This window comes from Symphalangus syndactylus, chromosome 2, assembly GCF_028878055.3.
Source record: "Symphalangus syndactylus isolate Jambi chromosome 2, NHGRI_mSymSyn1-v2.1_pri, whole genome shotgun sequence".
In the NCBI taxonomy this organism is placed as follows: domain Eukaryota; kingdom Metazoa; phylum Chordata; class Mammalia; order Primates; family Hylobatidae; genus Symphalangus; species Symphalangus syndactylus.
The window spans coordinates 43237343-43259873 of record NC_072424.2 but is presented as its reverse complement, the minus strand read 5'-3'; the positions used below and the strand labels follow the sequence as shown (position 1 = coordinate 43259873).

The 22531-nt window shown below is 44.7% G+C and overlaps 1 protein-coding gene across 42 annotated transcripts in view; it reads right to left on the bottom strand.

Moving 5' to 3' along the window:
* Positions 1 to 22531, bottom strand: part of SORBS1 (sorbin and SH3 domain containing 1) — a 253422-nt gene that overhangs the window by 93667 nt on the left and 137224 nt on the right. For 20 of the 42 annotated variants that reach the window (XM_055254448.2, XM_055254471.2, XM_063628529.1 and 17 more), the window contains 5 exons: positions 17561 to 17587; positions 17332 to 17444; positions 9847 to 10215; positions 5975 to 6119; positions 1527 to 1556 (listed from right to left, as the gene is read on the bottom strand). In XM_055254448.2, the coding sequence (XP_055110423.2) occupies positions 1527 to 1556; positions 5975 to 6119; positions 9847 to 10215; positions 17332 to 17444; positions 17561 to 17587 (684 nt within the window). The remainder of the gene's footprint in view (positions 1 to 1526; positions 1557 to 5974; positions 6120 to 9846; positions 10216 to 17331; positions 17445 to 17560; positions 17588 to 22531) is intronic. The other 22 variants (XM_063628545.1, XM_063628452.1, XM_055254675.2 and 19 more) reach the window with 3 other exon arrangements.

The window sequence follows — 22531 nt, the reverse complement described above, 5'->3', positions numbered from 1 at the left end:
ATTAGCAGCTTAAGGGCAGCACAGTTCCCTGATGTAGCCTCAGAGCCCCGCGCAGTGCAGGATACAAAGGAGGCCCTGAATACAATGGTAAGTGAACCCACAGAGCGCCGCCTGGTAACAGGAATGCACATCTATTAAGCCATGCATCTATTAAGCGGCAGCTCAGTGCTGAGCTTTTAATGAGCAGAATCTCATTTGATCGTCAAACAACCTGGGAGGCACTACTGCTTTCCTCACTTGACAGTAAGAAAATTGAAGCCCAGAGACTTAGATAACCTGCCTGAGGCAGCACCAGACCCAGAATTCAAAGCAGAATGGCTACAGGAAGCCACAAGGAAATAGCTACACATTCCCCTTCCTGGGTTCCCTCCCTACTCTGACATGGTCCCAATCCTACACACTTTATCAAGGGGTGAGCTAATTATATTTGTATATGTCTGATTATACTTGCAGTCACTCCCCACCATTGTCAACTCTTGCCACCTGCCACACTCAAGTGTGGTCAGCACAGAGGGCAGCATTGGCACCACCAGGGAGCTGGGCAGAAATCCACATTCTCTTGGCCAGGCACCGTAGTTGGTGCCTGTAATCCCAGAACTTTAGGAGGCTGAGGGAGGAGGATTGCTTGAGGTCAGGATTTGAGACCAGCCTTGGCAACATAAGTGAGACTCCAGCTCTACAAAAAAACTTAAAAAAAAAAACTAGCTGGGCATGGTGGTGCACACCTGTAGTCCCAGCTACTCAGGAGGCTGAGGTAAGAGGATCACATGAGCCCAGGAGTTCAAGGCTGCAGTAAGCTATGATTGTGCCACTGCACTCCAGTCTGGGTGACAGAGCAAGACCCTGTATCCAAAAAAAAAAAAAAAAAAAAAAAAAAAGAAAAGGAAAGAAAAAGAAATGCAAATTCTTACCCATACCCATTAAATCCAGATCTCTAGGGGGATGGCCCCGGAACCTGAGTTTCGACAAGCTCTCCAGGAATTTCTGATGCCAGCTCAAGTTCGAGAAGCAGTTTTCTCACACTGTCTTCTGGGCACTGCTGGTCTGAAGGTTCTCACCTGGGCCCACCACCCCAGGGGCATCTACTGGCATTTGGGCCTGCCACTCAAAAAGGAGAGAACTTGCCCATATCTCCCAACCCCTGACTCCTCACATCCAGAAGGGAGACAGAAGCAGCAGAAAGATGACCTCTTCAGAGAGGCCTGCCATGAACACTGCATCTAAAGCTGGACTCCTGGTTCTTTTTAACCCAGAACATCCTGTTCTTACCCATCAAGGCTCTTATCACAGTTCCATGGGACATGTTTACTAGTGTGGCTCACTGGTCTGGTCTGTCCACCACCCTGCAAGCTCCAGGGAGGCAGGAACTATGCCTATTTTCATCATCTTGGTAGTCCAGCAACAAAGAGTCTCCCCAAGACATCAGAGGATCTCGGAAGATATTGCTGATTGAACATCAGGCAGTGACCGGAAGATGGTTTCAACAGGAACAGGGGTTAACACATAAATAAATATTTCTCACTTACCTGAAAGGCTACTGAGTCGTTTTTGCTGTTCTGTGATAAAAGAATACACAGTGTAAGTAAGATTTATACAGCACATAGTAAGACCAAGAAGCCCTGGCATAACTCATTAGGATCTCAACCCTGAGTCCTCACTGTCCTCTGGACTTCGATGGTACAATGTGCATGCAGCCAGCTGACCGCAGGGGTATTAGCGTGGCTCCCATTATGCCAGTGTGGTGTCTCCCAGCCCGCCCCGCTTCCAGATCTACACCAGGATTCAGGGGACTGCCACAATTTTCTAGCTGTTTACATCTTATCTCAAGATGATTCCATGATAGAAGAGAATCCACCCAACCCTCCAGCTTCAAGTGAGCAAGACCTTCTATGACCCCTGTCTTGGTACCTTTTGAGGGAAATGTAATTATAATCACAACCATGGCAGTGACCATCTCCTGAGAGCTTGCTAAATACCATATGCTGTTTTAGCGCTTTTGCAAATAACACTTGTAAACTTTGCAACAACTCTAGTAGTTGGGTATGATTATTCTTTCCCATTGTACAGAGGAGGAAACGAAGGCCTGGCCTTAATCACTATAGTAATCTGGCTTGTCCAGAGTACAAGAGAAATCCTTAAAAAATCAGCAATGGCCGAGAAACTTCAGATAAGGGGCACAAATTGCCCAAGATAACATTGAAAATCAGCTGGATCTAGAACCTGGATCTCTGACTCCTAGTCCAGAGTTCATTCCAATTCTAGTCATCAAGACCTTGCTGGTCCTTGGCATCGAAGGGTTATTGGTTTCTTGCCATCCTGGGCACTCATGTGGAAGGGAAGCCACATCTTCTTTGTGGAGTCCTATGTGTACGTGCTATGATATGAGAGCACAAAAATGACCTTTACCTTCCACAGCTGCTAAATATAAAGCAGCCACATAGATAAAAATAGAACATTTGCCAACCCGTGGGTACTGTCATCATTCCCCTTGGCTGCGTTCCCACCCTCCTGCTACAATCAGTGTGAACCAGAAGTAAACAGCGAGCAGCCCAGGAGCTCACAGCCTGGAAAGCGGTGCCTGGCCACCTCTGCCACGTGGATGAGGTTTGTACTGGCTGAACATGCAGAAGCCCAGTGCAGCTCTGGCCTCAGCTCTGCCAGCAACTTTCAGATGACAATGGCCAATTCACTAAACCTCTCAGCCTCAGTTTCCTGGTGTGTTATGTCAAAGGGCCCTATTGGTACTAAGGGGACCTACGGTTCCCACACACTACACTGAAGGCTGCTGAGCTCCAGCTGGCAGAAGTGAATGTATTCCACTTAAAAGATCATGTTGCCAACATGGCGAAACCCCATTTCTAATAAAAAATACAAAAATTAGCCAGGCGTGGTGGCACACGCCTATAATCCCAGCTACTCCAGAGGCTGAGGCATGAGAATTACTTGAACCTGGGAGGCAGAGGTTGCAGTGAGCCAAGATTGTGCCACTGAACTCCAGCCTGGGTGACAGAGAAAGACCCTGACTCAAAAATAAATAAATAAATAAATGAAAAAGACCATGTTGGCCAGGCACGGTGGCTCATGCCTGTAATCCCAGCACTTCGGGAGGCCGAGGCAGGCAGATCCCTTGAGCCCAGGGGTTCAGGATTAGCCTAGGCAACATGGTAAAATCCCGTTTCTAAAAAAAATATTTAAAAATTAGCCAGGTATGGTGGCACACACCTGTGGTCCCAGCTACTGGTATCGAGAGGCTGAGGTGGGAGGATCACCTGAGCCTGGGAGGTTGAGGATGCAGTGAGCCATGACTGCACCACTGCACTCTAGCCTCAACAACAGAGTGAGACCTTGTCTCAAAAAAAAAAAAAGAAAAAAAAAGACTATGTTGTCTCCAGTTTTGAGGTGTGAAATGGCCTTTCTTTCATAGGATGACATGCAACACAGATAACAGTAGCCACTTTCTAGTGGTGTTATTTTAAAGCATTAGAATGAAAAACCCTAGGGTGATCCCTACACTGCTTCATGTGTCCATAAGTCTGGGAACCTCTGAGCTCTAGTTCTCAATGTGGTCGGTGGACCAGTGGTACTGGTATGCCTAGCAAGCTCGTCTCCTCCACCCCAAACCTCTTGAGGCTGAACCTGCAAGTTAACAAGACTCTCAGGATTCGACGCACATAGACTGAGAAGCCCTAAGCAAGGGGACCCACGCACCTCTTTTCATCCTGAGAGTTTTCCGATTCAAAGCCTCCCTCCCAGACAGATGGTAAGTGATTCGCCTTCATACCCATGTGGTGTGAAAACTCAGGAAAGAGGGGGAAAGGGCTGTGTTGTTCACAACCATCAGCACCAGGCCAGAGGCTCAGTGCCCCTCTGTTTCTAGTAGAGGTAAGCCGGCTTGGAGAGAAAGGATTATTGCCACAGTATGCCCTGGGACAGTCTAGGCAAAAAAAAAAAAAGGCAGGGAGGGAGGCATTTTTTAGGATGACAAAACTAGAATTCCAGAAGTGGAGTAAAGTTATTCCCTCAGGAGACTTTGCAATAATTAAGAAATTATTTTTATGGGTACTGTTTATGAAGCAAAGCAGAGCTGCCAGGTTAGGCAAATTCCAAAGCAATGCCAAAAACGCTTGACCTAAACCCCATTTATGATTAGTAATACGGGGCTGGGCCAGTGAGCCTCTTCTATTCTTCTCGACTCTTCCTGCCCCACCTGCTTAGTGAACATATGGTTTTGCTCTTTATGGAAATCTATCATTTAATTCCAAAAAATGAATGTCATTACTTGTATCCTTTTCTGAAGGATGTGTGTCTCAGGCTGCACAATTCTGATTTTTAAACCCAAGGGCAGGACTTGGACAACAGAGAAAGGCAAGAACCAAAGGCATTTGGGTAAACAAAAGGAATCCATCTATTCAAGGAAGAAACAAAAAGGAACTACAGGCATTTCTGTGCCCAAAGATGTCTCACTAGGTGTCATCAGAGGGACTTGGCAGAAGCAGCTGACATTACACTTGGCATTTCCCAAAAATCAAGTTGCCTTGGGAATAAACCCCATTTTTAAAGAAACTGCCTGTCCTTCTGGGAACTAACTTAATTCTGTTTGACTGAATTTTTTTTAAAAAATATGAGTCACAAGGAAGTGCAGAGAAACAAAATTTCACTTTGTCCCGCATTACAGACACCTTCTGGGCAAGAAGAGCCATTGCCAGTAAGGGGCATGGCACTGCTGAAGGAGAATGGGCTCCTGAATGGTTCCGTGTGGGAGCTGGGGCCCTTTTTTTCAAGAACCCAGATTCATGGGTGAAAATTAAAACAGGAGCCACACATAGTGAAAAAATAACAAAATTACTAAAACAACCTTAAGATTTTAGTGGAAAGATCTGAAGTGAAAGAAAATATTTTATTCATCTGCTTTTCAAGTTAGAAGCAGGAAACAGAAAAACTCTATTTAGTATGGAAAACAATTAAAAATAGACTCCAGTCCCATTCTCATTCAAATAAATGCAGAGAGGAAGGGGGAGGGGGGAGCAGTGGAGGAAAACTATCAAGTCAGAGAGCACAGAGTCAAAAGGAAGATGTGAGCTCTGAACAAAATAATTAAACCTCCACCGTTATCGGAAATTCAGACTAACGAGCCCTTTCTACATGAGGAAACAGCTTGAAAACCTTACATTTCGTGCTGCAAAGGACTTTTGTAAAGAGAAAGTTTATTCCTGTATGGAATTCCAAAAAGGAAAGCTTGGGATTTAGAATCATCGTCTGGAATTTTAAAGCAGAAGGGTCAACATATACCCAAAGAACTTCCGCTTCAAAGCTTCTCTGCTTTTCAGAGAAGCAGAAAAACCAACCAGAAGCAGTAAGAGACACTACAGAAAACAAACTCTAAGCAGAGCTGCCTAAAGCCACATAGTACAGAGACAAACAGCTGGCAAGAATGAACGCCAGTGAGTCTTCAAGAAAAATTCAATAGTCTCTGTTTTCAAGGTACAAAAACGTGTTTTACATTCCAGAAAATTTTCTACACAATATGTTTTCTTTTTTAAATTTGATACTCAAAATTCTGCTCTAAATTTCATTATGTCAAAAAAACTAAATCATTTAAGATACTACTTAAAAGGGGTATTATTGTACCTAGATTTTCGAAGTTAAATCTCTATTACCATCAAGAGACACAAACTTTTTCTTTTCTCCTTTTTTTGGCGTTACAATTTGAAGAAGATAACCATGAACACCCAAGAAGTGGAACGAACCCAGCTTACTTATTCAGACACCTGATATCACCTCAAATCAGGGGCCTCTGTCTGTCTGCTGGAGTTTATTTTATGGGCCACGAGAGTGAGTAAACTGGGGCAAATGGCCTTGGGAAACAACGAGATTTGTGAAAATTTCTGTGAAATAACAGAATTTCTGACCCAGGTATCATGGAATAGCTATGTTGATTCCAGTGGGCTGGGAGTAGGGCACAAGCCTCTCTTACCCCGATTGTGTTGCAAGAGCACAATAGTAGGATTGACAATCGTTGTGGAGGGATAGGCGGATGAAGGCTTGCTAACTGGTGGAAAGGCTTGGGAATCAGTTCCAATAAGGGAAGAAGAAACTTCATTTAGTAGAGGACTGGAATCCTGAAACGAACAAACAAACAATGTAACTAACTGTAAATATAAAAAGCTAGTGTTAATGTTTTTTAAAAAGAAGAAATTTAAATGATCTTAATTATACAATGAACTTTACAATGATCTTAATTATAAAAAGAAATGCTATCAATGAGATACATCGTATCATTAATTCCAGTTAGAAGTTTAAGCCGGAATGCTTATTCTCTTTGTTGGTATTAGTATGGGGCGGAGGAGAGAGAGAAGGTGAATGTTACTGCAAGTCTCAGCAACATCATTCATTAGGTCCACCTGCTAACAGTTGTGGGTCAATCCGGTTACTGAAAAACCAAATTCAAATCCAAGTAGAATAACATGCAAAACCCATGCAATTCCAAATGCGATCCAAGAACAAGAGCTGGTTTAATTGGGAAAAATCAGGGAAGTTTAGTACACTGTACAGAGAAATGTGAGACAATGTGAGGACAAGAAGACATCAATGTAAGAACAGGGAGGAGTTGAGCAACGGTTTTTTTCAGAAAGCTACTCTTAGCATCAGCATCACTGAGCAATTTTACTGATGCTTGCTTCTGAGATTTGGATATTATCCTATCCTACTGTGACATTTTTTTCACTCTAATATTAAAGTGACAAAGATCCCTAAGACTTGTGAGAATCCTGACTTTAAAAACCTGAGGTCTCTGCCAGAAATACCAATAAAATTATTAATACTAACATTATAATCTGCATATTGGGGATAATGCCAGTCTTTTAAAACAAAATAAGACCCCAAAAGGTACTAAGGATATTTAGACAGTTTCCTTCATGATATCTATACATTTCTATTTTTGAGTTTATAAACCATAAATTGAGGATACTTTTCTTAAAGGGCTTTAAGAACAAGATTTTAATAGTTACTTTTGAAGCAATAATTATCTTGAAGCAATAATCAGAGATCAACTCCTGTGAACGTACCCACAGGATGAGGGCCACCCCCTCACTCACACCTAGCCCAATGCCCTGCAGATAGCAGGTGCTAGTAAATGCCACGTGAACGACAGGCAGCATCTTTCAGCAATGGTGTGTCTGAGCAAATGTTTGTAGCAAGAAAACAAATGCTTATCAAAAGAGGATATGGGCATCAGCACCCAGGACAGCTCCCAACACATAGTAGGAACTTCACAACACTGCCTAGGTCAGTCTATCTCTTCTGAAAGTCCGCTAAATAGTCGCCACTATTTAGTTATGAGGGGCAGCTCAATGTCATGAATAAAACCTCTTCTCAAGACTTGAGAAGCACAGTATGATTTTACACAGAAGTGCCTCACCTTGATTCCTCCATTTAGAAAGTGAAAAATAATTACACTTTTCCTAATTTATCTCCAAAGTGATATAATTATGATAAATGACGTATCACTAAAAACTGCCTGAATGCATCCAAGAAACACAAAATATCAGGTATACAGCTCTTTAAAGTATAAATGCCTAATGTGATGTTTGGGTGGATCATATGAGCATTAAGCACTTTACAAATTTTACTTTGTGTCTTATTTCTGGAACATCACAAAAACAGCTATTGTTTAAAATAAATCAATTAACGTGACTTTTATTCTTCCTTCCTTCTCTCAACTAGCTACAGATGGAGCAGGCATCAGCTCACAGCTCAGACACCATCCAAAGGGGCTCCTCCTCTTGACAGAGGAAGAAGAGGAATCCAAGTAGTTTCCTTTTTCACCTCTGTTACCCAGGGCCAAACCCAAAGCTATCAGGTCAAACTGAGGTCCTTCTGGGAGGTCTACACCAGGCTGATTAGTCAGGTTTGAGAAATCGAGGACGCTGTCCCAATGAATCTGTCCTGGTACACCTAAAACCAACTCGATATGAAAACTTAGGTCTACACAAATAAATTATAGGATACACAATTAAACTACTCACAATGGTCTATGAGGACACTAAACACAAGACACCTTACCTGCTACTCCAGGCAAACATAATCCATGTCAAAGGGAAGATGCCTGAACTCCCCAAAACAAGAGTGGCTTCTAAATTCTAAGTTCAGCTGAAGGTAAAGGGGAATAGATCAGGGAACCATTTAGCATTTTTCTCCAATGGGACTGAGCTGCAAAATTCAAAGCTAGAAGGATATCCAAGCCCATGGGCCACATTGGGCCTGGTGCTGACCTAACTACACTGCACAGCACTAGAGATTTCAGAACAGGCCTCAGCTCAGGACGTAACGGTTCCCAGCTTTGATGTGTTTGATGCCTCATTATAATTTATCTAATAAGCCAAATAAAGTTTCCTTCCTGCTTTCTGCATGACTGGCTTCAGCTTAACAAGCCATTTGGAACAGTTTTGCAGGCATACATCTTTACACAAAGGGATGTCAGTAAACGCTTGGTTCCATCAGCCAATTGCATGACCCACTACATGACTGTATCTCAAAATGTAGTGTGTGGACCCCAGCATCTGAAATCCCTGAGCACTTGCTACCAAGCGAGATTCCTAGGCTCTTCTCCAGACCCACTCAGTCGGAAATTCTAGGAGTATAACCTGAGGGTGATGATTTAAACAAGGCTCTCTGACCCTCAGATGATCCCATGTACACAAAGCTTGAGAAGTGACCTCCTACTCCAAAAATCCCTTTGAGAACAAGGCCCTGACTCATGGTTGTACCCAGGGTACTTAGCAGAATGCCTAGACCATGGCAGAAACTCGATGAATTGTTAACTAACCAGTTACTTGCTTTTGAGTGACCCTGGCCCTCATTTGCCAGGGCAAGTCCTCAGCAACATAGCTAACATTCACTAGGTACCTTCTGTATGTCAAGCCCCATAACAGGAACTTTTACACTCGATCCTACTGAACCCACAGCCCTGTGAGTAGATTCACCTATTCCCATATTACAACTTGCAATGAAGTTATCAGATTCTCTCAATTCCCAGGGCTCCTAAGGAAAAACGAGACCTAAGCACTTTGACTCAGCTTTTTCTCTAAGCAGTTGGGCTTTCCCGGCTGTGATGGGAACTCATTCCCCCACCCACAGGATGGGACCTGAGGCATCAGGGCCCTTTGACTTCCCGTGACCACTGGTGCACTGTTTTGCCACAAAGCCTCCTGGGACCTTCTCCTTAGGGGCCCTAGCAATTGCCTGCCTTCTGAGGTAAAAGTCCTAACATTTGTACAGGGCTTTCAGACCCACTTGCTCACTTAAACCCAACTCTCTCACAAAAAAAAAAAAAAAAAAAAAAAAAAAAAAAAAATCCTAGTCTCTGTCATTTCTCTATACTACAGAGAGTTTATTTACTCACTAGGTCAACAAGAGAATCAGAGAATCTCTTCCTCCCCGAGATCTCCCCGCTCCCTGGCAAGCAGCACCCACCACGCCTGCCGTTGCTTTTCCCCATAATTCTTCAGCTTTCCTCTGCTCTCCACATGACCCACCGCCTGGCCTGTGAAAAGCATGACCAGTCAACATAAAGGCCAGAGATGCTGTCTTCTGAGAGAGAAAGACGTGCATTCCCAACAGGACAGAGCAGACGAGGCACTGCAGAGATGGGGAACAGCCCCGAGAGACCCAGGGAAGACACACGGGAAGCATGCACACTAGTGACAGGGGACACGGCTCCAGTCATCACACAGGCACAGCGGCAGCCAGTGCTGTCCTCAGAGCTCAGTGCTTCAGTGAGAAAGGGAATGTGACTGCTGGGAGGAAACATTCAGAAAAGCCATGAGGAGGGGAGTCCGGCAAGCTTACGGTACTTGAAACAGCTCCCGTGAGGTCAGGCTCCGAGACTCTGTGGAGGTCCTCCGGGGCAGGAGGGACCAGCGGAGGTGGTGGTGAGAAGGATGGTGGCGTCTGGCTAATGGGGGCAAAGGAGCCAGAGGCGCGGGCTGGCTGGCTGTGGTGGGGCCACCTCTGCAGATGAGGGGGAATGAAATCATCTAGAGTCGGGAAGGTCAGAGGTGAGGCGGCAGAGGCGGTCGCTGGGATTGTGGGGACGCAGCCAAGAGGCCCCAGAGGTGCTGGAGGTCTGGCAGTGCCTTCTTGCCCTCTGTCAGTATTAACCAGGTAGAGAGGGACAACTATTACCTCCGGCTGGGCTGCACTGGAGGAAGTGGCATCCTGTGGAAATAAGGGGGTCATTATGGAAAGGGGTGTGATACGAGGAAAGAATTCCATATTTAAACGGTTGAGAGTGGGCATGCAGTGAGGTACTCTGAGAAATATTTAATCAGTGCCCTTTCCTCAGAGTACATGAGACAGTTGGAGCTGGCCAGCTGGCCTTCTGACACTCCATGACACAGAGGGAACCCCATCCAACTCCGCTTTTCATCCATCTATTTTTGAATCCTTTTAACACTTTAGGAGAGAGAAAGAGAGAAGAACAGAACAGGCAGGCAGGCTGTGTTTAACCCCACAACACCACCACAGAGCCTAAAAGCTTGGGAGTAAATACAATTTCTTTGGCACCTTGTAATAAAACATGAACAATGAGTTTCTCACCATGTTATTAGTCGCTGGATTCCACGCTCTGGCATACTTACACATTTACAGAAAAGAGAGACAGACAAAGAGAGTACTGTGCTGAGAGGTTCAGACAGAAGAATTCGGGATTCAATACACAACAACATTAATGAGGAAAGGGAGGGTAGGGCAGCCCAGTGAACAATGAGCTGCTCGCATCAGTTTTGAAAGAGACAGTGGAGAAGACACACAAACATTCCTAATTTCTTGCCTTGGCTGGATAACTCGGCTGCAAAAGGTAAGATTCTTTGCTCTTCCGGTTTTCGGGATCAGAGGTAACCCGGGGGCCTAGCACAGGTGGTCTCACATCTGGGAACGAAGCCCGAGTCCCCAGGGAAGGACTCTCGCCACGGTTAACGGCATCTTTACGGATGTCAAAGAATAGCTTGGGAGGGTCAGGAGGAGGAGCAGGGGGTGGTTTTCCTGTGCCGGCTGTGCGGGAGACAAGGCCGGGAGCCGGTGCTCGGGTGCCCGCAGCCTCCAAGGGAGTGCCTTTGGCAGGGTCACGTGCAACACGAGAGGAGTTTTCTGACGCCGCCAGGCAAATGTTATTGGATAAACAAGGTACATATAAGCTGCTGACCTTTTTAATCCCAACTGCCTCATGACACGGGTTAGAGCTCACATTCTTATGATAAACTGTCCTGGTGGCTGCATAGCGCTGCTGGGGTTGGGATGAAGCACTGGGGAACGTGGAGTCCGGAAGCAAGGAACCAGGGTACACCACACCTTTGGGAGCCGATCTAGCTGCCAGGAGGACAGAGATGGGCTGGGGTTGTGAGGGGTTCTGCTGGCTGGGGGTGCCGAGTGGGACATAAGGCTTTGGTGAGCTCAGGTAGAGGGAATCCTTGTAGGTATTGTGGATGGTGGGGGACTGCCATGCAAAGCGGTCCTTTTGAGGGAGAGGAGGGCGTGGGGGAGAGAGAACCTTTAGCAGTATTTTCAAGATATGTTATCAAACAGGGAAAAAAGAAAGAGGAGGGGAAATGGAAAGAAGGACGATCATTAGAAACGACAGCATAACATGATCTAAGCAAAAACAATTCTTAACACGTTTTTCAGCACATCCTCAGGTTAGACTCCTCGTAGTATCCACAGTTCTCTCTAAGTGAAGCCAAAGACTGAATCCCACTCACCTGGAGAGGTAGGCCTGACTCTCCTTTGCATCCAGGGAGGCTGAGCCCAGCCCATAGAAGGCCACATGCTACATCAATTTTGACACCAATCCTTGGCTGACTGCATCTTTATTAGACGTCCTGACTCAAGAAGGGCAAGTGAACTAAACACCAATGGGAGAAGCCCCAAAGCCCCCAACTCCCTCTCAAACCTCCTTCCCTCAAGATTTATCTTCGAGCCTTTGGCCTTAGAAGTTTATGTTCACTGGAACTCTTTTGAGTGCCTTTCATTCTTTTCCTTTAGGAAAAGGAGAACTGGAAGAACCGTCCTTATTTGTGTTCACAGGAGACAGATGTCTTAATTGAGTCACTGAGATTTAGCACTCAATTCCATAAGCATAACAAATTAAAACACCCTAAGAAGAGAATGCTAAGGATTTTTGAATACACATGTGCTCTTTTCTCAGAGGAAAGAATTTGATGAAGCTAATTATTAGAAGGAAGACAAGCATGAGATTAAAAGCACACAGTCTCCCATTTTTGATGTACACAAAAAAGGCGACCAGGCAATGAAGGACTGAATTGGCCTCTACCGGATTGGACTGTGCCTAGTTTATCAAAATCCAGCCCCATGCCCATCTCACCCAGCCCACCACCACACAAAGGGAATGAGCCCCAAAGGTAAATGATCAGCCTCGGATTCACAGCTTAAGCCCAAAGCTCTGGTTGCAAGTCCAGAGGCTCATGCAGCATCCCTCTCTTCTCAACATTGCTCCTCTTTGGGTCTCAGTGGAGAAGAGGGTCAGGAAATGGGGTGACTCTCCAGTCTGATCCTCATGTCAACAAGAGTCATCTGCCAATCTGTGGCTCAACTGGGAATTAGACTATGAAATGAGGAAACTTCATTTTGCTAGATTTTCTTTTGTTTTGTTTTGTTTTGAGATGGAATCTCGCTCTGTTGCCCAGGCAGGACTGCAGTGGCGCGATCTCAGCTCACTGCAACCTCCGCCTCCTGGGTTCAAGCGATTCTCCTGCCTCAGCCTCCCAAGTAGCTGAGGCTATAGGCACATGCCACCACGCCCGGCTGATTTTTTGTATTTTTAGTACAGACGGGGTTTCACCGTGTTAGCCAGGATGGTCTCAATCTCCTGACCTCGTGATCCGCCCACCTCGGCCTCCCAAAGCGCTGGGATTACAGGTGTCAGCCACTGCACCCGGCCTAGATTTTCTTTAATGGCTCCTTTTTTTTTTTTGAGACGTAGTCTCACTCTGTCGCCCAGGCTGGAGTGCAGTGCCACGATCTCGGCTCACTGCAACCTCCGCCTCCCAGGTTCAAGCAATTCTCCTGCCTCACCCTCCCGAGTAGCTGGGACTACAAGCATGTGTCACCGCACTCAGCTAATTTTTTGTATTTTTAGTAGAGACGGGGTTTCACCATGCTGGCCAGGATGGTCTTGAGCTCCTGACCTTGTGATGCACCTGCCTCGGCCTCTCAAAGTGCTAGGATTACAGGCGTGAATGGCTCCTATTTTTAAAGATATCCCAGTTCTAGAAGAAAACCAGAACTTTCCTCCAAATTACACAAGTGAAGTATATTAGAGTTTGGTCAATATCGGTAAGCGAATTTTGACCAAAAATGGGGAGGTTGCAAGATCTGGGTCTATTTTGAATTTATTTTAATTTTATTTCATTCTTTTTTTGAGATGCAATCTCGCCCTGTTGCCCAGGCTAGAGTGCAATGGTGTGACCTCAGCTCACTGCAACCTCCATCTCCCAGGTTCAAGCAATTCTCCTGCCTCAGCCTCCTGAGTAGCTGAGACTATAGGCCCGTGTTACCACACCCAGCTAGTTTTTGTATTTTTAGTAGAGACGAGTTTTCACCACGTTGGCCAGGCTGGTCTTGAACTCCTGACCTCAAGTGATCTGCCCGCCTTGGCCTCCCAAAGTGCTGGGATTACAGGCGTGAGCCACAGCGCCTGGCCAATTTTATTTCTTTTTTTTTTTTTTTGAGACGAAGTCTTGTTCTTGTCGCCCCAGCTGGAGTGCAATGGCACAATCTTGGCTCACTGCAACCTCCGCCTCCCAGGTTCAAGCGATTCTCCTGCCTCAGCCTACCGAGTAGCTAGGATTATAGGTGCCTGCCATCACACCTGGCTAATTTTTGTATTTTTTTTTTTTTAGTAAAGACAGGGTTTCACCATGTTGGCCTGACTGGTCTCGAACTCCTGACCTCAGGCGATCCACCCACCTCAGCCTCCCAAAGTGCTGGGATTACAGGCATGAGCCACTGCGCCTGGCCTATTTCATTCTTATATTTGTGGCATACAGGTGGCAAGAAGAAAGAATGTTAGAAAGGGTGAATAGGTGAAAAATATTTAAAAGTTTTATGGGTTGGGCACTGTGGCTTAAGCCTGTAATCCCAGCACTTTCGAAGACCAAGGCAGAAGGACCACCTGAGTCTGAGACCAGCCTGGGCAATACAGCGAGACTCTGTCTCTACAAAAAATTTAAAAAAGAAATAGCCAGGTGTGGTGGCACACACCTGTAGCCCCAGCTACTAAGGAGGCTGAAGAGGGAAAATTGCTTGAGCCCAGGAGGTCAAGGCTGCAGTAAGCTGTGATGGCACCTCTGCACTCCAGCCTAGGTGACAGAGCAAGACTGCCAAAAAAAAAAAAAAAAAAAAAAGTTTTTTGAGTCCGGATTAGAACATCAACCCAGAAACAGTAAATAACCTATTCCTTAAACTCAGTTTTCAAGGCACAAATAAGCTCACTGGAGAAGCAGCTCATTTGGATATCCTTGACTAATTCAATGCCTGTCCTTTCCACAGGGCACCCATGACAGTGCCAGTGAATATGCACCAGCCAAAAAAAACAAAATGAATAGTCCCTCTCTAGTATTCAGCAACAGCAAAAGCTTTCAGGTGAACTCACTTGGTTTCAGTGAACATGTTTACAGACTAAACGATTCTAGAAACAAAACACTTGGGCTAGCACACACCAAAGAGACTGGCAGGTATGCTGATAATGGCAGTAGGGAGGTAAGCAAAAGCCCATTTTGATTTGAGCTCAGATTTACTTTTACTTTCCGCTCAAACGTCCCATATGTGATTTCTTCTTGTCCGAAGATAGAAATCAGCTTCAATGAGTTTCTAACTTATTTGGCTCTCGCCATATATGGTGCCAGGGATGCATTACATCAGGCATGAGCCTTCCCAGGGCTTTGACCCTGTAGAGAGGACGCTTCCCCAGAGCATCAACAGTGCACTCAGATCCAAAGGTCTCCTGCCCTGGGGCTTCTTTTAGTCCTGAAGAAGACAGGGGATAGGCACAGTGACTTTACATGCAGGGAACTACTTTTTGTTGTAAACATTGTAGGAACCACACAGGCAGTCTGCATTCTGCCCAGTTGGCTATAAATGAAATTCTATTTATCTTTTCAGAAGGTGGGTCAGTGAAAATATGAGGCTTCTGGAAAATCCTGGTATGTTTATAGTTTATATTTATACAGTTCCGTAAACTACCAATTCCCTTGTCTAAGCCAGTGCGTACTTACAGCTCTGGCAATCACTATGTAGACAAGAAGTCATGTTTCCATTCAGAAAACACACCTAAGAGGTAATGCGTGACCTAAAGTTTCCTGAAATTTGAATGGCTGATTTTACGTTGAATATTCAGGATAAAACCTCTTTATAAGCAATTTACCAGGTTCCCTTAAAGGGAACCCCAGTAAAAAGAAAATTCTTGGATAGTGACAGATAAGAAAACATACTTTGTAAAAGATATTATAGGGTGTTCACCCTTATAAACCTCTTGAGGGCAATGTTTCACACAGTGATCTGAACACCACGGAGATGCTCAATAAAGCTGTGTTGAATACATTTTAAAAGAATTTTTATTTACTTCACATGCTTTTAAAATTGTCTTTTCAAAAGAGCTGCTTAAGAAGCGAAAAGGAATTACTGAGTTACCCTTTGAACTAAGTCACTGATAGTGGAAGAGGACATGCTTCTACATTTGCTTTGAATTAATCAGCACTGTTTCTTGATCTGCATAGAGCTGATGGCATCCATTCTTGAGATGGTTGAAAAGAAGTATGTCTGCCACAGGCAGCATATTTATACACTGTGAAAGGGTTTAGGGATGGGAAAAACATGGCAAGTCATTTACCGGACAAGTGACTTCCCCAGTCCCTCTGTCTAATGAGGACTTCAAAAAGCCAGGCTCATTCGCAGCTCCTGGTTCTAACCAGTGACCCAGGATGCATATGGCTGTACCTAGGGAGGCAAGTCATAGCAGGTGGCAGAAAGGCTAAAGGTGTTTGTTGCTCAGCATACAAGGCAGACAATTAAGCAACCAGTTCCACGCTGAGGAGGATAAGCATCTGTAGAGAGGGAGAAAAACATCGTCTCTGATTCAGCTTCATTTCAGCAGCAAGTGCATTTTTACATCCTCACAACAGGAACCAGAGGATCATTGGAGAAGTAGGGTGGGAACTAGGAAGGACCTGCAGAATTTCCAGACTCCTTGTGAGTTCGGGGAACAGCTTCACAGAAGGAAGGCACAGGGAAGTGGACCACACAAGGAACACATTTCTGAATAGTTTTTGAGCAGCACAGCTTCCTTTAAGAGAAAGGACTAGGCTAAGTGTGGTGTCTCACACCTATTATCCCAACACTTTGGGAAGCCAAGGTGGGAGAATGGCTTGAGGCCAGCCGTTGGAGGCTTCAGTGAGCTATGATGACACCATTGCACTCTGGCCTGGGCAACAGATAGAGACCCTGTCTTAAAAAAAGAGAGAGGAAGAGAGAAAGAGAGAGAGGGGAGAGAGAGAGGGGACGGGAAGAGAGAGAGAGAGAGAAGAGTAGTAGTCGATTCCACAGATGTGGCTCCTGTATGCAAAAATGTTCATCACGGATCATCTAAATTAAAACATGGTCTATTCCCTTCATCAAAATGACAAAGTAACAACAGGAGAGGGAAGGAAGAAAAGAAAGATCAGGAAAGCCACCTAGGGGGAAAGACTTAAGCAAAAGTATCCTTACTCCAATTTGTACAGCTTTGGGGGATTTTCTTTTGTAGGATACAGCCGGGCTGTACTGCCATTTTGCCTGTTCCTGGGCTGCTGGACTTAGGGCCTGGCCACAGCTCCCTGATCTTAATCTGTAAGGATACTGTTGCTGGAGTTCTTAGAGCCCCATCTCCAGAAAACAATTGGAATAAACACAAAGTGCATTCTTCTCTTGAATATTACACTCTAAAGAATTTTTTTAAAAAACATCTCAGACCTTTTTCCTACGTATCCAAGGCTAAATGAATTCCCTCTTTCAGAACACTTCTACATACAGAACAAACCTAAATAGGTATCAAGGCCTATTTCCAACACCCTGGTACAGACCAACCTCATTCCATGCCTCTGCTCCCCTTGACCCCAAATTTCCCTTAGCTAGGTCCTTGCAGAGCTTATCCAGAGTTGTCCAAAAGCTTGAAACCTATTCCATTAACCAGTTGGGGAAGCAGGAAGTCACCAGTCTAAGTTAAGAGGTTCAAGAACAGGTACCACTCACCAGTCCCCACCCTGCCCTTGGGCACATGCCTACCTGGGACTTGTCAGAAGGAAGGTTGGGATGCACACTTCTGTAGCCCTTGGCAGCGAGTGAAGAGGGCTGGGCATTTCCATTGGCATCAGCACTGGAAGAAAGCCTCCACTCATCTGAGAAATAGGGAGGAAAAAACCTCTCACTCACAAGGAATAACTCCCTGGTTCCCCGGTAACTCCGGGGTCCTTGGTAGAAGGCCAGAAAGGTGAGAATGCAAGAGAAGCCATACCTGCTGAAGAAGGCTCTGGCTCCAGACCTACACGTGGTGCAGAAAGGATGAAAACAAGAAAAGGGGAAAAACAGAAATGGTTACATTTGCAGGAAACAAGCATGAAACTGCATAGAAAGTTGAAAATCCAGCACCCCGTTGTTTGACACAAAATGCCCTCAGTCACGATGGCCTGATTACCATAGGAACCCACTTGAAACCATGATGTGCTCACAGGCACTGACCTTTGAAAACACAAGGCTCACATTCACAAGGATGAAGAAACAATTGTTACTTGACATTCTTATTTTACAGACAAAAAGGCAACAGAATTCTCTACTGTCCAGTCCCTACTCACTGACTCTCATTCCCCTTCCTCGAGCCTGCTGTGGGCTCAGAATGACCACTCCCAACCAATTAACAGGCCCAGGAGAGAGAGAAGTGGATAAACACTTTTTCCAGGGGTGCTGGTGCTGGGCTAAGGGGCAGAACATGACTTAAGCTGGGAGGTATCCGCTGCGATAAAGACTTTTTTTTTTCTCCCTGCCTGCTTTTCTTCTTTCCATTAAATGAGCCACATAAACATTTCAAAATCTAATCACCCTTCCTGAGTGTTCATCACATCACAAAGCACCCTTGTCTCCCTTCAGCCTTTCCAGCTACTGCCTGATGCATTTCAGAGACCCTAAACTTCTAGTTTGATCCACATAGCACCATAAGGCAGCAGAGTGCAGTGGTTACAACCCCGACTGGAAAGGCAGCTGGGCCTCAATTCATATCCTGGGTCTACCACCTAAGGGTTCTATGACCCTGGGCAACTTATAAGCCTCAGTTTGCCCATCTGAAAAATGGAGATAATGATATGCCTGTTTTATAAGTGTTGTTAATAAGAACATATATGCATGCAAAATGCCTACCACAGTGCCTGGCAAAGCTCAGAAAATGTTTGCTATTTATCATCTTCTGTATCATCTCTTGTCTCTACTCTCTATCCTTGATCTAACCCAGGGGTCCACAGACTTTTTTCTATAGAGGGCCAGATAGTAAATATTTTAGGTTTTATGGGCCATATGGTCTCAGATGCAACTACTTGGCTCTGCTATTGTAGGACAAAGGCAGCCACAGATGATATGTAAATGAATGAGCATGGCTGTGTTCCAATAAACCTTTATTTATGGACACTAAAATCTGAATTTCATAAAATTTTCATGTGGCATACAATACCATTCTTCTTTTGATTTTTCTTTCAACCATTAAAAAATGTAAAAGCCATTCTTAGCTCGAGGGCTGTACAAAAAAAGGCACAGGCCAGATTCCGCTCACAGCCACAGTTTGCCAATCCCTAATCTAGCCAAGCCTTAACCCCTTCTTCTCCCAGGCTGCCTCCTCTTGCCTCACCATGTAGAGAAAGAGGGACTAATACTGCAGTCTCACTGCCCAATCCTCCATTTCAATGTGGGTCCCTCAGGGGCTAGACATGGGCTTTCCAGATGCCAAGTTGAGATTTACAGACATTTACTGAACACCTAAGTGCCAATGTGAGTCACTGTTACACCCATTTAGTTTTAGTTCAGTGTACACAACAACTCTGTGAAGTAGGGAATCACTCTCCTTCATGGATGACAAAACAGAGAGGCCAAATGACTTGCCCAAAGTCACACAGCCAGGAAGTGACAAAGCAGTCAACCCAAGTCTCCAGAATCCAAACCTAGCACTCTGCCTACCACCCCCACAGCCACCAGCCTCCCCATCAGCCATGAAGTGGATGCTATGCTTCAGAGAGGTGGTGGGAGCCAAAAAGAGCTGGAGCAGAAGGCAAGGTAGGGTAAAGGTTCCGAGTGATTGGCATTCATGTATAGCAGTGGTGTGGCTGCATCAGGGCTTGCTGAAACACAGGTGGCTGGGCCTGGATCCCGGCACCTCTGATGCAGTAAGTGTGAGAGGTGAGGCCCAAGAATCTGCATTTCTAACAAGTCTGCAGGTGATGCTGAGACTGCCAGTCCATAACCGACACCTGGAGAACCACTGATGAGAGGTACACTCAAAAACGTCCTTATTCTGGAAAACTAGCTGTATCCATTTTATTTTTTCCCCTTTAAAACAGTCTTTAAATTTAGCTACATATTCTTTTAGCAGGTTGCCTGTTACATTTCTGCCACTTCCTTACAGACGATTCACTGCTATTTGTCTTCTCCACCCCACAAAAACTGCATGCGGTCGGCCCTCCATATCCACGGATTCCACATCTGTGAATTCAACCAACCGTGGATCAAATATTGGGTGAAAAAACACAAAATAAGAAAACAATAATAATACAACATTAAAAAAATACAGAACAACAACTATTTACATAGCACTTATATTAGGTATTACAAGTAATCTAGAGATTATTTAAAATATACAGGAGAATGTGCATAGGTTATGTACAAATACAATGCCATTTTATATAAGGGACTTGAGCATCCTCAGATTTTGGTATCTGTGAAGGTCCTGGAACCAATCACTGGCAGATACCAGGGGACAACCGCAGTTGGGAAAGGTACAGGACATGTGTTTTGCTCACATTACTGCAATGTACTGGCTTGTATGACCAGGAGCAAGTTCACTAGCCATACTAAATTTTACTTTTCTCATCTATAAAATATAATCCTTACCCCATACTCCTCACAGGGAGTATGATTCTTTGATTCTCTCCAATCGAAGAATTGGAGAGTCTTTGAGAATCAAAGATCAGGTACATGAAAGTACCTCTGAGTGTACCACACTCCCTGTCGCATCCAGACGGCTCCCTGGCCCAGAGCTCCCCTCACACCTGGCAGGCCCTTAAACACCTGGTGACATGCCATGACAGTGGTCCACTTCTTCCCTCACAGCTATCACTTTTACCGTTCCATCTTCTTTACTAAGTTGCTATTTCTAGTCCACCTTTGTCAAATAAGTCTATCAAATTTATTAGATTTATGCATATACGAACGTCAACAGGTTCTGAGTGAAGGGCTATCTAATGGATGTAAATTTCGTACATGGAATTGGGGATACATTATTTTACCCACTTTCTGGTTCTCAGTTGGTTTGGTTCTATTCAAGTGACACTAGCAAACAGCTATGTCTTGGAAAGTTGAAATGTGAACTGTTCTTCCAAACCTCCAGGTATCATGAAGGGACCATCACTGTGACATCAGATTGCCTAGTTTCAGCCCTGAGTCTCTATCTTGCTAACCGCATATCCTGCGGCAAATGACCTGGCCACATCTGTGAAATGGAGATACTATCTACCTCTTTTGAATCACAAGGACTAAATGAAAGTATTTGGCATAAAGCATGTGCTTTGCAAAATCAGAATTCAAAGCATAAGGGGGAAAAAGCCATGGACAAAAATGAGCATTGTTGATCTCTGCCATGTGATAAATAGCTTTAAGAACATAAGATCCTTAGGGATAGATCCACTTTTTCTTCTCATTCCAAGTCTTTAAAACTGTTCCCCTTCCCCTACCCCAAAAAGGCAGTTCCCAGGACCTCTTAAATGTTCCTCTCTTCCTTGTTAAAGGAGAGCTGCATTTCTGACATCTTATCATCCTTCATCTATTACCTCATCTTCTGAACCTGGAAGGTTGGTAGCAGCCCGCGGCCATTTGTGCCTATGTGCAGAAGTATGAAATTTTGCACACATGATCATCCATTATTAACTCCTGATTGAAGAGACTGTCAAAATGCTTCTTTCAATAAATGTTACCTTAGAGCTCCCAAGGTGGGGGGAGTGCCTCGGAAAGTTGGATCCTAGAGAGCTTTTGCAGTCCTGAGAGACCTACCCTTTCTGCAAGAAGCATAATTTACTTTGCCTTATCTTTTCCTCCAGCTGTTCTTTATTTGCAATCTTTTCTGGCCTGTGGCTGTAGCCTCCTGATATTTTATTTTATCTCATCTCATTCTATGCTAATTTCATTTTGACCTGTTTTAAAGTCTTTTGCTGATCAGTCAATTCTTCTTGGGATCTTAGGATAATTTTCATTGAGTGAGTCTTGATGTGTTCTGGTAAGAGTATTTAAGAGGTAGATGACAGGTGTTAATAGTAAGTCTAAGGGTGTTCCAAATCTTATTTGTGTTTATTTTGTATTCCTACTGTACAGTAGAGAATTTAACTTTATCTAAAAAGAGGTCTGGCCTTGGCCTCAGCTTCTGGGATGTAATATCTGAGCTCCTGGAAAGTCAAGCCTGATAGGAGTGACTTTGTTTATCTGGGGCTTTGAGTCACACCAATTATGTGACTTGGGGTGGGGGCTTTGAGCCACCAGGAGCTCAGTCGATTAGGAAGTTGGACCGGAGATCGAGATCTGCCCTGTGGGCAGTGGATCATGCCTATGTAATGGAGCCACGGTAAAAACGCTAAACACAAAGGCTCGGGTACACTTCCTGGTTGAAAATGCTCTGAGAACACTGTCACACATCACTGCTGGGAAATAATATGTCCTGACTCTCCACGCAGAGTAGGCAACGGAAGCTCCATATTTGGTACCTTTCCCAGACTCCAGCCTATGTGCATCTTCTCTTGCCTTTTTTAATCTGTATCCTTTCCCTATAATAAACCATAACCCGGAGTGTAGCAGCTTTCAATAAGTCGTGTGAGTCCCTCCAGCATTGTACCAAACCTGAGAATGGTTTTGGGAATCCCCTGAACTTGCAGCTGGTGTCAGAAGGGAGGGTGCACTCTTGTGAGGACTTTTCCCTCCAACTTCTCAGTTGGCCCTAATTCTCACACATGTACTCATCAAAAACACTCTAATTTAATGGAGGTACGGGGTACCTTTAACTGCTTCAATGTTAACCTTCTTATGGTACCTTTTTGCTACTGCCATTCCTGGAGAGCAAATGTGAGAGTCAAAACCAGAGGAAATAATTTGACTGCAGGTCCAAGAATCTTTATGTCCAAAGCTAACTTTACATTCAAGAATCAGGCAGTAAGGACTGGAGCCAACTGATACAGAACTAACAAAA